Consider the following 16,932-nt stretch of genomic DNA (forward strand, 5'->3'; position numbering starts at 1 on the left):
AGAATCAGCAGCATTGTGCCATGATTAATTATGAAAAACTTATCTCTCCTAAGTAATACAATGATCTAAGACAATTCCAACAGACTCATGATGGGAAATGCTATCCAGATCCAGAAAGAATTGATAGAGTCTGAGGGCCAATTGAAACATAATATTTTCACTTTCATTACCTTTTGGATGATTCTTTTGTCTTGGCCTGTTTCTTCTTTCACAACTTGACTAACATAGAGTTATGCTTACATGATTGCAGATATATAACCGATATCAGCTTGCTGACCACATTTTTTTAAATGTTTTGATTAGGTTGAGCCAAGATGATGGAGTAAAAGCAAGGACTTGCTTGAGATCTCCTCCAAATCCCTCGAAATACCTGTAAAAATGTTTAAACTAATTCTAGAGTGACAGAACCCTCAAAATGACAGTGAAACAAATCTGTAGCCCAAGACAACCTAGGAGGTCTACAGGAAAGATATGTCACACTGGATTGGGAGGAGAGTACAGTTCAGTGTGAGCTGGGTCAGCACAGGCAGGGCTAGAGTGGGCTTCAGGGTACTGAAACACTGGCAGCTGTGGCAGTTTTCAGACTTCTCAACCCACAAATGCCAAAAACAGAAGGTCATTTGGAAAACTCTATGGGACCTAGGTGAAATAGGACCATGGTCTGGATGGGGTCTGGCTCCAGGCCCAGGGCAGGGGAGGTGATGCTAACACTGTAGGCTCATAGATGGTGGGGAATTGTGTGGCTGATACAAACCCCCTGAAGCCTGGGACAGTGCCCCCAACCCCACTGGAAGCAGAGTCTTACCTTGACAAAGAGTGCAAAGTTAAGTATTTGGCTGGGAACATGAGCAAACAGTGTAAAAAAATTCAGACTACAGAATCTTACTTTGGTGACAAAGAAGATCAAAGCATACATCCAGAAGAAGACAACAAAGTCAAAGGTCCTACAACAAAAATCTCCAAGAAAAATATGAATTTGTCACAGGCCTTGGAAGAGCTCAAAAAGAGTTTTGAAAACTAAGAGATGTAGAGGAAAAATTGGGAAGATAAATGAGCAAGATGCAAGAAAATCATGAAAAATGAGTTACTAGATTGCTAAAGAAGACCCCAAAAATACTGAAGAAAATAACACTTTAAAAATAGACTAAGCAAGATGGTGGAGTAGAAGGACAGACCTGCTCTAGTTCTACCCTCATAGCCTATAAAATACCTTTTAAAAATAACTAAACAAATTCTAGAGTAGCAGAAGCCACAAAACAACAGAAAGAAAGAGATTTCCAGCTCAAGACAGCCTAGAAAGCTGACAGGAAAGGCCAATCACACCTGACTCAGAGAGGGGTGAAGTCCATCATGGGCCCCACAGCATGGACAGAACTGGAGCAGGCTTCAGGGTGCAGAATCAGAGGTAGCACCTGTGGTTCCCAGAGTTCTCAACCCACAAATGCCAAAGACAGCTTCGGAGGTAAGTAAAAAAACTCTTTCACCAGGGTGAAAAGGGAGTGTGGTCTGGCCCCAGCCCTGGCCCCAGGGCAACAATAGAGTCCACTTTTGGAGCCCTCAACCCAAAGACCTTGGGGGAATCGAGCAGCTGAATAGCAATCCTGGGGTAAAGAGGAGTATTAGCATGGTGAAATTGGTAGTGGTTGTGAAAAGGGAATCATACTCATAGATCCTGGGAAGAAAAGTGTGCTTGTGGTTGCTCACAGATCAGAGTGCAGGCAAGGAGAAGAAAAACTGTTTTCCCTTGACTGTGCCACCTTGGAGAAACCGAGAATTTACAAAACCCTAGAGTATATCCCCCACTTTATGAAGGACTCAAAAGTCAAGTAACTGGCTGAGAAAATGCCCAAGAAAGGGGAAAAAACAAGACTATAGAATGTTACTTTATTGGTGGAAAGGTAGTTTCTTCCATCCTTTTGGATGAGGGAGAACAAAGCATACCATCAGAGAAAGACATAAAAGTTAAGACTTCTACAACCAAAACCTCAAAAAAAAAAAAATGCAATGGTCTCATGTCATGGAGGAGCTCAAAAAGGAATGTGAAAATCAAGTAAGGGAGTTGGAGATAAAATTGGGAAGAAAAGTGAGAACGATGCAAGAAAATCATGAAAAGTGAGTCAACAGCTTGCTAAAGGAGAATCAAAAAAATGCTGAAGAAAATAACACCTTTAAAAATAGATTAATCCAAATGTCAAAAGTGGTCCAAAAAGTCAAGGAGGACAACAATGCTTTAAAAAGCAGAATAGACCAAATGGAAAAGGAGGTTCAAAAGCTCACTGAAGAAAATAATTCTTTAACAATTAGAATGGAGCAGACAGGAGCTAATGACTTTATGAGAAATCAAGAAATTATAGAAGACAATCAAAAGAATAAAAAAATAGAAGATAGTGTGAAATATCTCTTTGGAAAAACAATTGACCTGGAAAATGGATCCAGGAGAGAGAATTTAAAAATTATTGATCTATCTGAAAACCATGAGTAAAAAAAAAATGGTCTAGACATCATCTTCCAAGAAACTATCAATGAAAACAGCCCTGATATTCTAGAAGCAGAGGGTAAAATAGATCACCTCCTGAAAGAGATTTCAAAACTAAAATTCCTAGGAATATTGTAGCCAAATTCCAGAGTTCCCAGGTCAAGGAGAAAATATTACAAGCAGCCAGAAAGAAAAAAATTCAAGTACTGTGGAAATATAATCAGAATAACACAGGATTTAGCAGCTTCTACATTATGGGATCAAAGGGCTTGGAATATGATATTCCAGAGGTCAAAGATGATAGGATTAAAACCAAGAATCACCTACCCAGCAAAGCTGAGTATAATATTTCAAGGGGAAAAATGGAATTTCAATGAAATAGAGGACTTTCAAGCATTCTGTTTGAAAAGACCAGCGCTGAATAGAAATTTTGACTTTCAAATATAAAAATCAAGAGAAACATGAAAAGGTAAAAAGGAAAGAGAAGCTTTAAGGAACTCATTAAAGTTGATCTGTTTTCATTCCTACATGGAAAGATGTTATTTGTAACTCATTACACCTTTTTCAGTATTAGGGCAGTGAGAGAGAATATATGTGTGTGTGTGTATGAGTATATTTATATGTATATTATATATATGTAGTTATATATATATGTACATGGGTGTATTGTGTATGTATATATGTATATACATGTGTGTAGATATGTGTATGTATGTATATGTGTACATATGTGTGTATACATAAATGTGTGTATACACATGCATATAGAAAGAGGGCACAAAGTGAGCTGAATATAAAGGAAGAATACCTAAAAATATACAATTTATTGTTAAATGGAATGTACTAGGGGTAAGAGAAAGGGAGAGGTAGACTAGCAAATCATCTCACATAAAAGAGGGAAGAAAGAGTTTTTACAGTAGAAGGGAAGAAGGGAGGAGATGAAGGGAAATAAGTAAGCATTACTCTTACGGGATTTGGCTGAAGCAGGGAGTAACACACACTCAATAGGATGTGTAAATGTATTTTACCCCATAGGAAGGCAAGGGGGAAGGGAATAGGAGGGGCAAGATAATAGAAGGGACAGCAAATCGGGGAAAGGGATAATCAGAAGGAAAAACTATTGTGGGACGATAGGTCAAGGGAGAGAATGGAATAAATTAAGGGCAGGCTAGGACAGAGGGAAATATGATTAGTCTTTTAGAACAAAACTATTTTGAAAGTGCTTTGCATTATTACACATGAATGATCTTTATTGAATTGCTTGCTTTCTAAATGAGGATGGATGGGGAGGGACAAAGGGAATATGGAACTCAAAGCTTTAAGAATGAATGTTAAAAATTGTTTTAATATGCAACTGGAAATTAAGCTGTACAGGCAATGGAGTATAGAAATCTATTTTGTCCTACAGGAACATAGAGGGGATAACGGATGCTTATAGAAGAAAGGACAGACTGGAGAAAGGGGTGGATGAACTGCATGCTGTACTGGAGTGGGGGTTGGGGATAGATGGTAAGAAAATTTTGGATTCAAATTTTTGTGGAAGTGAATGTTAAGAACTGAAAAATAAAGAAATTTTTTTTAAAAAATAGACTAAGCCAAAAAGCAAAAGAGGTAAAAAAAAAAAAAAGAGGAGAAGAATGCCTTAAAAAGCAAGATTGACCAAATGTAAAAGTAGGTCCAAAAGCTCACTAAAGAAAATAATTCCTACAAAATTAGAATGGAGAAAATGGAAGCTAATGACTGTGAGAGATTAGGAAATTATAAAATAAAATCAAAAGAACGAAAAAATAGAAGAAAATGTGACGTGTCTCATTAGCAAAACTATGGACCTGGAAAAGAGACCCAGGAGAGATAATTTTAAATTATTGGACTATCTGAAAACCATGAACAAAAGAAGAGTATAGACCTCATTTTTCAAGAAATTTTCAAGGAAAACTGTCCTAATATAATCCACAGATCGCCTCTTGAAAGAGATCCCAAAAGGCAAACTTCTAGGAATATTGTAGTCAAATTTCAGAGTTCCCAGGTCAAGGAGAAAATATTGCAAGCAGTCAGAAAGAAACAATTAAAGTATTTTGGAAATGTAATCAGGATAACACAAGATTTATCAGCTTCTACGCTGAGGAATTAAAGGGCTTGGAATATGATATTTCAAAGGTCAAAGGAGCTAGGACTAAGACCAAGAGTGGTAAAAGTGAGTATAATATTTCAGAGGGGAAAACTGATATTCAATGACATAGAGGCCTTACAAGCATTCTTGATGAAAAGATCAAAACTGAATAGAAAATTTGTCTTTCAAATACAAGAATCAGGAGAAGCATGAAAAAGTAAATAGGAAAGAGAAATCATCTTTGTTAAAGTTGAATTGTTTACATGCCTACATGGAAAGATGTTATTGTAACGCGTGAGACCTTTTCAATACTAGAGAAGTTGGAGGAAATAGATTAGATAGATAGATAGATAGATAGATAGATAGATAGATAGATAGATAGATAGATAGGTAGATGAATGGATGTCACATAGTGAGTTGTGTATGAAGGGATGATAACTAAAAATAAATTTAAGGTGTGAAAGGGGAACATATTGAGAGATGGAGAAAAGGAGAGATAGAATGGGGTTAATTACTTCACATAAAAGAGACAAAAAAAAGGTTTCCCAATGGAGGGGAAGGAGGGGGAGGTCAGAGACAATGAGTGAACTTTACTCTCATTGGATTTGACTTAAGGAGGGAATAACATACATACTTTTTTGGGTCTCTTACCTTATAGGAAAGTAAGGGGAAAAAGGATGGGGGTGGAGATTATAGAAGGCAGAACAGATTGGGAGAGGAGATAGTTGGAAGCAAACACTTTTGAAAAAATACAAGGTCAAAGGAGAATATAGAATTAGTGGAGATGAGGGATAGGACAGAGGTTACTATAGTTTGTCTTTCACAACATGACTGTTTTGCATAATTACACAGGTATAACCTATGTTGAATTGCTTTCCTTCTCAACAAGGGTGGGTAAGGAGGAAGGAAGGGAGAAAATTTGGAATTTAAAGTTTTAAAAACAAATGTTAAAAATTGTTTTTACATGCAGCTGGGAAATAAGATATCCAGGCAACGGGGCAGAGAAATATATCTGCCCTACAAGAAAGTAAGGGGGCAGCTAGGTGGTGCAGAGGATAGAGCACCAGTGCAGGAGTCAGGAGGACCTGAGTTCCAATCTCACCTTAGACATTTGACGCTCACTAGCTGTGTGACCTTGGGCAAGTCACTTAACCCCAATTGCCTCATCCTGGGCCATCTCTAGTTATCCTGATGAGTATCTGGTCACTGGATTCAGATGACTCTGGAGGAGAAGTGAGGCTGGTGACCTGCACAGCCCTCCCTCACTCAAAACAAAGTCAAAGTGTAAGTCATGTCATCATTTCTCTGATGGCATGGTCTTCTTTGGCAACGAAGGACAAACACACACACACGCACACACACACAAGAAAGTAAGGGGGAAAGGGATAAGAGTGGGGGGTGATTGAAAAGAGAGCAGATTTGGGGAAGGGGTAATCAGAATGCAGGGCATCTCAAAGTGGGGAGAGGTGAGAAATGGGGAGAAAATCTGGAACTCAAAATCTTGTGGAAATGAATGTTGAAAACTAAAAATAAATCAATTAATTACTAAAAAGGGAGAATAAAGAAAACTACTGACTAATATTAAAAATGAATGTCTAAAATTATCTTTTCATGTAATGGGGAAAAAAATGAAAACCCACTAAAAGCATAAAATAAAATCCCACCTTTCTCCAGAGGTATGATATAGTATAGATGCCAAGGAAATGCTTGTTGGTCAAGTTAAAAATCTAACTAAGGGATGAAATGGAATATTGCTCAAAATATGAAAATATTAAATCAACAAGTCTGAATTCAGTTCATGAACCTCTCTCTATTTCTCTGTTGATACCTTCCTTCCTTCACAGGATTCAGATACTTGAAATGTTATGTCATAGTTTATTATACATTAATTGAAGTGGAAAGGTTATATATTTCTCGTTTCTTTGTGAAGTCACATGCCTTCAGTCACCTCTTTTGCCACTACCTGACTCTCTTACCAGATTTTCTGGTGGTGGTGGTGGTGGTGATGTGTGTGTGTGTGTGTGTGTGTGTGTTTGAGGGGAAATGGATCAGTGAGAGGACTGGAGTGTCAACCACATGAAATTATTATTGTGCGAAAGGAGTAAAAAGAGTTAGCTGCATCAATTAGAAACAAATGGAAAATACTGTGGGAGAAATCAGTTCTACCCCAAACCCACCCCAGGTTACCCAACAAATGGGATTCACAATTGCTTCTCACCTTCTCCTGGTCTCTGAGATCATTTCAGGCTAAGGATTCATGACCCTCTCACAGCTGGCCGGCAATTTTGTCCTCCAGGGGCTTTATCTTCAGGTCAGTTCTGGTTCTGTTCTCTTCCCTTCCACTTATGTTCCTAATCACCAGCTACTTTTTTTGTAGCTCTCTTGTCAGCCACAAAATCTGAATCCCAGGGTAATGAAGGAAGATGGAAAGCCAATTTTGGATATCACTTCCTATAGATCATGTGTGCCTCTCTGCAATCTCAAAAATTTTTTACAGTGATAGTTCAACTGGACCCCAGTGAGAAAAGATGGATAATTTTCCCCTCATGTGCTCAGAATATTAGACTTTTTTCAGCCCTCATCTCTTCACTTCTTGCTCTCTCTGCATCTTTCTGCCTGTGTCTGCCTCTATATCTGCCTCTATCTTGTATCTCTGTCTCTGAGACTGTCTCTATCTCCATATGTCTCTATCTGTGTGTCTCTATCTCAATGTCTGTCTGTCTTTCTCTTCCCTGTATCTCCAGGGATCAACAATTCAGAAAGAAAGAAGGACAAGGATCATAGGGCGCAAGCTTATATGGGATGGGGAGAGGGAATGGAGAAAAATTCAGCATAATGTACCATAAAATGATAGACCGACTATGACAAGGCACTCAAGGCAATGGTATAACAACAAAGTGATATGGTAGATCAAGGAAAGGGAAAGAGCAGTTTGGGATAGAATTGTCAAGCAAGACTATAGAGAGGAGATAAGAACTGACTTGGGTCTTAAAGGATCAGCAGAATTTGGGGAGTATGAAGCAGATAGGGTAGACATATTAGAAAGGAAAAATCATAGCCACATAACAAATATGAGAATATGTTTTATTTGTGTATATATTGTAGGGGAAGGGAATAGGAGGGGGAAAGTAAGACATTCAGTTTGGCTAAAGTATCAGAAATACTGTAGAAAACATTTTAATTTGGGCATTGGCTAGACTAGATAGCCTCTGAGTTCCCTTTTCTCTGACAATCTGCTATCTTGTACTGGTGAGTGGGCCTGGTCTGGTGACTGAAAAAAGAGAGGACTGTGCATATCAGGGACTTGGCTTTAATGCCAAATTTTCACCAAGTAACTGTATTCTTCATTTCACCTCATCAGCCCCTCCCTCACCTGTCAAATGGATATAATAATCTTATGGTCCCATTTTTCTAGTTACAAAACTAGGTCACTGACAGATTAAGTGAGAAGGTCCTCCACCTATATTAAGGTTTTGGTTATTTTTCCTAGCATAACTCCCAAGGATTTCCCTGTCTTTGGAATTCTTCTTATCCTAATTTTTCATTAACTGCCTTTGACCTTTCAAATGTTTCTGCCTTGGTTTCTGGTGAGACTCTCAGCTTCAGGACAGCAGTAATTTGCCTTTTTTTTAAATCTACCTCAGTGCCAAGCAAAGTTGTGAACAGAGTAGATATTCAATAAAAATATGTTGTTTGTGTTTTTAATTAATCCAAGGCTAGATAGGTAGGGTTGATTAAAGGGCCACTGTGAAGATTTAATCCTGTAGGTTAAAAGAGACTGACAGTTTACTGAAGACAAGTAAAAGACTAGCATAGAAATGTATTTTCTCTGCCTTCAAAGTCATCTGGAAATACACACACACATCATGCAGTATTTTTAGCAATTTTCCTCCTCTCCCCAAATCCCATGAGGATTTCCTGGCAGTGTCATAAGAAAGCTGGAGATAGCCATGGTGAACCAGATTGCTTTCCTCATGAATGGCTGGTGTGTGCTGCTCTCTTGGTAAGTAAACCAGTCTTGGATAGTATCAGAGGGCAGAGATAGGACATTAAAATTCTCAGTATCCCAAATGGAATGGGGCACCAGGAGTAACTGAAGGGAGACAAGAATTGGACTTGCATTTATCACAGTAATCATGCATGGGGGAGGTTGAGAGAGAGCAGTATCTCATGTGTACCAGTCTGGTATGGTGCAAGGGAACAGGGAGAGAAGAAATAAAAAAGTTGTAGTTAGACTGGGTTGGTAGGTAAACTGGGAGCTATGGGACAAAAGGTTGGCGGAAACACAGGGAGCGATTGTTTTGGATTTAAAAAGTAAGGAGGAAGGAGAACGGCAGGGTGTTTTGGTTTGAGGGTCATTCTCTTCAGAGAGATGCTGAAGGGCAGTGGCAGAATGGGGACTGGGAATCAGGAAAGAAAATTGCCCCGAAGTAAGAGAAAAAGAGAAGATATAACCATTTATTCCAGGGAAAAGATGAAGAGAAAAGACCTGACTTCATGGACTACCTTGTGGACTTAAGTACCTCAGAGCAATGGGGTGTAAACTATAAGGAATTTAAGGGATCTCTCCATAGGCATTCTGTAATGGTGCTAGATCTTTCCCTGATGGATCTGTGATACCCCAGCTGGATCTGTGCCTTTTTAGAAGAAACTGAGGCCCAGTGAGATTAAATGACTTATGTGAAGTCAGACAGGTAGTAATTAGCAGAGCTCAGGATTGAATCCAGGTCTGGCTCAGAATTGCAGATCTCTGACTCTACAAAGGACCTCAGAAACCATCTTATCCAATCATCTTCATATTGCAAATGAGGAAATTGAGATCCAGGGAGGTTGATTACCTCCTTACCCAAGGTCAAACATTTAAGCATCAGAGACAAGATCTGAACCAAAATCCAACTGGTCCAGTGACAGTGTACCATGCCTTCAGTGTTTCTTGACTCCAAATTCAGGATTATTTTTATAACACATGTAACTTCCTTCTCCCCTCCTCCTAACCCATAAATAACTTCATGTCAACTACAGACACTCCATTTCATCACGTTCTTTCTCTCTTTCCCTCCTCCTATCCAAATTATTCTTGGTACTAAACTTGGTATCAATCACTTGTGTGTCAGAGTGAATCAGATTCTTAAGTTGCTATGCCCTGACTTCCTGGGATTTGTAAAGTGTTCTCCATAAGTCCTTGAGGATAAAAGATTGCCCTGGGGAAGGGATTCCAGAGCTCAGGCAATAATAGCCTGGGAAGAGACTGAGGAGCAGAGAACCTTCCCTGATATAAGAGAAGACCACTATTATGTATAGCAGCTCCCTCTTCCTCAGAGCTGAAGATGACAGGTTTGTTCAGATTGGGGGACAGTCACAAAACTGGGGAATGAAACCTGAGGAAGGATGTTGGACTAAGGGACATGGGAAAGGAGAGAGACTTTAAAGATAGTGAAAAGACCACTGCAGTTAGAGTCAAAAGATGAGGGGCCAATCCCTTGGCTCTTAGGATCACAGAGAGAGAGCTAGAAGGGACCTCAGAAGTCATCTAGTTCAACCCTTTCATTTGACAATGAAGAAATCTGACAACCGGGCAGGTTAAAGCACTTGCACAGTGTCACAAAGTTATGTGTCAAGGGCAGAATTTGAACTCAGGTCTTCTGATTCCAGAGGCAGTTTTTTTTTTTTTTCCCTCCAAGTCAGTTCCCTCTTCTGTAAAATGGGGTTGCTATGTGTACTTACATCCCAGAATGACTGTGAGGATCAAAAGAGATTATATTTCTAAAGTGCTTTGGAAATCTTTAATGTCCTGTATAAAGGCTAGCTAGCTAGTAGCAGTAGTGTAGCGGTAATAATAGGTCAGTAGGTGGAGCAGTGTTTGAGTGTTGAGGTGTGGAGTCAGGAACACCTGACATCCAATCAAGCCTAAAATATTTATTAGCTATATGATCTTGAGCAAGTCTATAAACTTATAATTCCCTCACTTTCCTTATCTTTAAAATAGGGATAAAAATCGCACCTACCTCTTAGTGTGTGTGTGTGTGTGTGTGTGTGTGTGTGTGTGTGTGTGTGTATAAAATAAGGTACTATTTATAAAGTACTAAGATGTATATACGTACAGGTCTTCATCATCCTCATCATCATCATTAGTGTTATTGTTAGGAATCAGCCAATTAAAACACTAAGTGCTTCCTATGTGCCAGACACTGGGCTAATATTATTGTTATTATTATTGCTAATATAATTATGAGTCCACTGGAACGTGCTGGGACAAATATCAGCTAACAATAGCTTGCATTTATATAGTACTCTAAGTTTTACAAAAGTGTCTTACTTCCATTATTTCACAATAGCCCTGTCAGATAGGTGATATTATACTCACTTTACAGATGAACAAATTGAGGCTGAGAGGTTAAACTATTTGCCCATAATTAAACAGCAAATAAATGCCTTAAACAGGCTTTGAAATCTACGTCTTTTTGGGTCATCATTCCTTCCACTCTGCCACAGTGTCTTTCACCTGGGTGAGGATTAAACATCTATGGGAGTGGGGGCTAGGAGCGTGGATGGGGTATTTGAATTGTATGATCACTAAGAGACCGTCTGGGACTGACTAGTTCTATGGATGGACAGTCCCCAAGAACCCACAATCATCTCTGAACCACTCTTCTCCAAATCCTCAGTTTCCTCCATCTGAAGAATCATGGTCTTTTTACTTTATCCTTCATTTCATCTCTACTCATTCTTCTTCAAGGCAAAATGATAGGATCTCCCACTGCAGCTACACAAATACAGGAAGCACCTCTAAGAAAAGTAGTTCAGATGCAAGGGATTGGAAATATATGGCGGAACCTTCAAAGATAATTTCATTTCTACTCTTGCCTCCAGGATAGCAGGCCTCTGAAGCACTGCTGAAAGGTGAGAATCCATCAAAATTGTAACCCCTGTCCTAGTAAGTAAGGGTGTGAACTGCTCCCCTCAGGAATGTATATATCTCCCTGTCCAAACTTTGATCCTTGAGGGTGTTTGTTTTCTCTTGTTAAGACTTCAGGGAATAGAAGCCACATCTGGGCCTCTATTCTTGACCTTCCTGGAAGCAAGAACTACTTTCCTGGTGACAACAGGAAGAACAAACATTTGAGCCTGTGCTTTCACCACTACTGGAAGAAACAAAGTGGAAAGTTCTGAAGTAGGTCATAGAGGCCTCACCCAGCTCTGTTGTTCAGTTATTTTATCTATATCAGATTCTTTGAGACACCATTTGGGGTTTTCTTGGTAAAGACACCAGAGTATTTTTCCTTTTCCTTCTTCAGCTTATTTTACAAGATGAGGAAGTGACACAAACAGGGTAAGTGACTCACCCAGGGTTGTGGAGGTAATATGTGTTTTCAGCCAGATTTGAACAAGGCATTCAGATTCTGTAGGAAAAGAATTCTCAACAGAAGAATAGATTTGTTTCAAATTAATTCAATAAACATCTTTTAAGTGCCTTTGTTAGATAGATCCTGACTACTAAATAGAGAATAATTAGATACTACTCCTACACACAAAAAGCATATAATCTTATAAGGTTATATGCAGGCATCACAAAGATGCAATCCCAGTTAGGCATCTTGTTCTCTAGGTTTCCCAATCTGCCACTTTTTGAGATAACAATTTTTGTTTGTGTGTTTCTTTCCCTTAAATTTAACCCTGCAGTGCCTGGTTTGATTCTCTGAACCTAAAGCTTCTATCTGAAGCTTCTTGGCTAAAGGGACCCTCTACCTCCCCACCTTGTACCAATTAACTACACAACAATGTCAAAATGGCAGTGTTGAAAAGGAAATAAAAATAAACTAATGCATTATATTTTGTATAAATGGTATGTTTACCTTTTATTTTGATGTGTAGAATATTATCTGTATGGGAGAACAGGCTATTATGCCTTCACGGCCTAACAAAGTGTCTGACACATAATAGGTGCTTAAAAATGCTTGTCAGTTGATTTACTGATGTTCAGAGCCTAGATACAAGCTAGAAAATATGTAGCCAAAAACTCAAGAGCCTAAGCTTTCTCTTCATGTCTCCTGATTCTCTCATCTTTCCCACTTTTTAACCTGGTCTCCAAAAATGCATCCCTTCAAATAACACCACCACTGGCAGTGAGGAAAATTGGCAGGGCCCCTAACCATATATGCCAAATGATAAACATCTAATTTTTAACTGCTCTTCTCAAGATCTAATGGGCTTGTCTCTCATCTCTCTAAGTCAGAAGGAAAGCATAACAGTAATGTAAAACTCCAGACTTAGTAGCTCATTAACAACCATAAATAGTGTCTTGGAAACACTACAGCTTCATGAATGAGGGACTGGAAATACATTTCCTTACATGTTCACACACAACATTACAATAAGCTAATACAAATAGATCTATAGCTAGGAATTCTGGGACGGGATAAGGGATAGCAGAAAACCTAGTAAGAAATCAAGAGACTGTTACTTGTCGAAGAAGAAAGCAATTTATGACCAAGAAGTCACACAAAAAGGAAATGGAGAAGGCATTATTTCTTGAGATTCAGGAAGCATTATCTCTTTTGACTCAGAAATATAGTGAGACCTGGCAGCAGATGAGAGAGCAACCAGGCTGGCAGGCTAAGGCAAGGGAGAAGTTGTGGAGAGCATGGGACGATGGGGAAGGGAATTAGTGACTTCTCAATTTTTGCTTTCAATCTGTATTTTCAGTACTTTCACACTTCTCAAGTTTGCTGTGATAATGTTCCTCTTTATCCTCCATCCCCTTTGTTGAGTAATTGTGGGCAAATAGCAGATACTAAAGCTTTTGCCAATGTTTCAAAAATTGCCCTTCAGCCTGCATTGGGAGGTGGAAGGAAAGAATTTTCTTATTTGTTTGCTTCTGGAGAAGAAGCCCAGGGGAAAGGCTTCCACATCTCAGATGACCTCCTCCTGAGCCTAGTTCACAAGGTAAATGAGGTTGTAAACTTTGAGCCTCACATAATATCTAAATGGGAATCAGACGTTAATTAGTTTTAAGAGGACGTACATCCAAAAAAAATGATTCTGAGATACGAATGTAAAGGAATTTAAAAAAATATACTAGGTCAGAGTCTCCCAGGAAACAGTCTTAAATATATTCAGGTCAGAAAAAGTTAGGGCTAATAAGCAAGAAACTCATGACTTTAAACAAGTGGGTTGAGAATTAGGAAACCAATATACTAGATGTTTTTGCATATTAGCTAAATTTTCTGTGGATACAATTAAAGGAGAAGGTGGCATCCCCTCAGTAAAAGCCCTGCCTTCCTCTCCCTAGTACAGATCTGAATCCATGGATCAATGTGGTAATCACTATGAGAGCTACCAACAAAAGGTCTTTCAGAGTAAGAGAGGAGAAAGAATCTATGATTGGAAAAGAGATTGTGAGGGAGGTGGCATTTGAATTGGAGCTTAAAGAATGGTTAAGATTTCAGAAAGCGGAGATAACAGGAGGGGGATGGGTAAAGAGAGAGTTATCATAAGAAAAAAACAGAGAGGTACAAAATTATTGCATGAGCTTAGGGAACCTGAGTAGAATTATAGGATTTAGAGCTGTAAGATAGATGAGAAACCATCTAGTCAAAGACCTTTCTTTTCCAAAATAGAGAACTGTGCGACTAGGGTTACATAATGAGTGAGGAACAGAACCTTCTAATGCCAATATTCTTTCCACTAATGGAAAAGTGGCTATCTGCTAGGAGAATAGAGAATGTGTAAGGGGATAATGGAAGATAAGCATGGGAATAGTTCTTGGATGAATTAATGAATGAATGAGGGAATTGGGATGAGTAAGGGGTTCTTTATGAGGCTCAGGGATTTGGACCTCATCTTGTAGATTGCATCCACAAAAGATGTTTAAATAAGAGAGTAATATGATCAAACTCTTCTTTAGGAAGATAAATGTGACCATGACCTCCATGATAGATTAGAGATAGGGAGACCGGATAGGAGCCTGCTGTAATAATTCATGAAGTTCATAATCAGTCTCTCAATTGGATAGAAACCACGAGAATGGAAAGTGATTAAAATGTGAACAAAGGCTTCTAGCATTCCATATAATATGTAGCTGTCATTTTAAATAGCCCTTGTTCTCTGGGAATTCTCACAGGTACACCTTTCCATCCAGTATCTCAACATAAGACAAATGGTAGTGGTATGTTTCTCCTGCATCAGCATAATAAGCAGAAGCTAAATTGCAAAATTGCCAGATAGTATCCATGCCTCAAATTCTCTCCTTCACCCAAGTGTTCCAGTTCCTAAAACTGATCCATTAGATGTTCTTTCCTTTGAAATAAGCATTTCTTTCTCTGAGCTACCGTTGAAAGCAAAACAAAAAATTACTATGGGAGGTCTGTATCTCAGTAAGAATCAGTTCATCTGACTATTCTCCATGACATAGCTCTTGTGTTCTAGGATCATAGATGAAGAAAATAACAGATTGTAAGAAAGTGATGCAGGAGCACTGAAAAGGGACAACTGGGTCTTTTCTCCCTAATGATTTCCCTTTATCTCCTGCAGGCACTGTGATCTTACCCCCTGCTTCAGGCTCTGTCTCTTACTACCAGCTATGAATCCCTGCAACTTCAGCCATACCACCTTCATTCTCATAGGCCTCCCAGGACTGGAAACTGCCCAGTTCTGGATAGCTTTCCCTCTTCTGTTCATGTATATTGTAGCAGTGCTGGGCAATTGCACAGTGATTTTCATTGTGAGAACAGAAAATAGCCTACATGCTCCCATGTACCTTTTCCTTTGCATGTTGGCAGCTATTGATTTGGCCCTCTCCACTGTCACCATGCCGAAGATCCTTGCACTATTTTGGTTCAACTCTCAGGAGATCACCTTTGAAATGTGTCTCACCCAGATGTTCTTCATCCATGCTCTTTCAGCCACTGAGTCCACTGTCCTTTTGGCCATGTCCTTTGATCGTTACATGGCTATCTGCCACCCTCTTCGGCATGCTGCTGTGCTCACCAACACTGTCACAGCTCAGATAGGGATAGTAGCTGTGGTGCGAGGTTCCCTTTTCTTCTTCCCATTTCCAATGCTCATCAAGAGGCTTTCTTTCTGTGGCTCAAATGTCCTTATCCATTTCTACTGTGTGCACCAAGACATGATGAAGCTGGCCCAAGCTGATATCATGCCCAATGTGGTTTATGGACTCACTGCCATCCTGCTGGTTATGGGTGTTGATGCTGTACTCATCTCTCTCTCTTACTTTCTGATTAGTCATGCTGTGCTACGGTTGCCATCTCGGACAGAACGGACAAGGGCCTTTGGAACATGTATCTTACACATTGTTGTGGTTCTAACATTTTATGTGCCACTAATTGGCCTATCTGTGGTGCATCGCTTTGGGAACAGCCTCAACCCCATTGTACATATGCTTATGGGCAGTATTTACCTAATGGTGCCACCTGTCATCAATCCCATCATCTATGCTGCCAAGACCAAGCAGATCCGCTCCCGTGTGCTGGCCATGTTCAAGATCACCTGTAATAAGGAGCTTCAGGCTGTTGGGAGTAGCTGATTCTTTCCACAATGAGACCCTATGTCCCCATGGTGGCTTCCCCTCAATCACCTGGAAGGTATAGACCTTTTAATGGATTTCCATGTTCATAAGTACTTAGGTATCAGAGAACCATGTTCCAAATCATGCATCTAAAGCTAGCTGTGTAGTTTAGTAACTACCTGTGTGACACTGGGCAAATTCATTAACCTCCTGAGCCTTCAGTTCCCTCAGCTATAAAATGAAGCTCAGACTAGATTGCTTCTGAGGTGTCTTCTAGATCTAAAACATCTGGTCATGAGCAAATTGATTTTTTTAATTTCATGTCTGTCTCCTCTGAAATAGGGATGCACTACCTTGTTTGCATTCCCTTCCCCTAGAATAGTTGTGAGATTTAAATGATACCATATGACATGTACTCTGTGACTCTAGAAGAAGAATCTAAAAACTCTAGAAATACTTAAGTGAGTGCTTCAAAAGTTCTTTGATTTCATGATTCAGGAGGCAGTATGACCTTCTTAAGGCTAATAATGGTTTGACCTTGCAAACAGGAAGATGTTGATACAATCCCACCTTAGACACTTGCTTACGTGATATTGGACTAATCATTTAGCCTTTGTATGTCTCATTTTTATTATTTGTAAAATGATGAGGTTGGGATTGATGGCCTCTGAGATCCCTTCTGGTGCAGCTAGGTGGCACAGTAAATAGAATGTCAGGCCTGGAGTCAGGGAGACCTGAATTCAAATCTAATTTCAGACATTTACTAGCCATGAGACCCTGGACAAGTCACTTTGTTCTGTTTGCCACAGTTTTATCAGCTGT

At 39.4% G+C, this 16,932-nt stretch overlaps 1 protein-coding gene across 1 annotated transcript; it reads left to right on the plus strand.

Annotated features, from left to right (window-relative positions):
* Positions 1-15,162: 15,162 nt before the first annotated feature.
* Positions 15,163-16,128, plus strand: LOC140508824 (olfactory receptor 51E2-like). The gene has a single exon (XM_072616695.1). The coding sequence runs from the start codon at positions 15,166-15,168 to the stop codon at positions 16,126-16,128; it is 963 nt and encodes a 320-aa protein (XP_072472796.1). The 5' UTR covers positions 15,163-15,165.
* The last annotated feature ends 804 nt before the right edge of the window (positions 16,129-16,932 follow it).

Source organism: Notamacropus eugenii, chromosome 5, assembly GCF_028372415.1.
Source record: "Notamacropus eugenii isolate mMacEug1 chromosome 5, mMacEug1.pri_v2, whole genome shotgun sequence".
Classification (NCBI taxonomy): domain Eukaryota; kingdom Metazoa; phylum Chordata; class Mammalia; order Diprotodontia; family Macropodidae; genus Notamacropus; species Notamacropus eugenii.

Coding starts and splice junctions, on each gene's coding strand:
- LOC140508824 (XM_072616695.1), top strand. CDS start 15,166: ATGAATCCCTGCAACTTCAGCCATACCACCTTCATTCTCATAGGCCTC.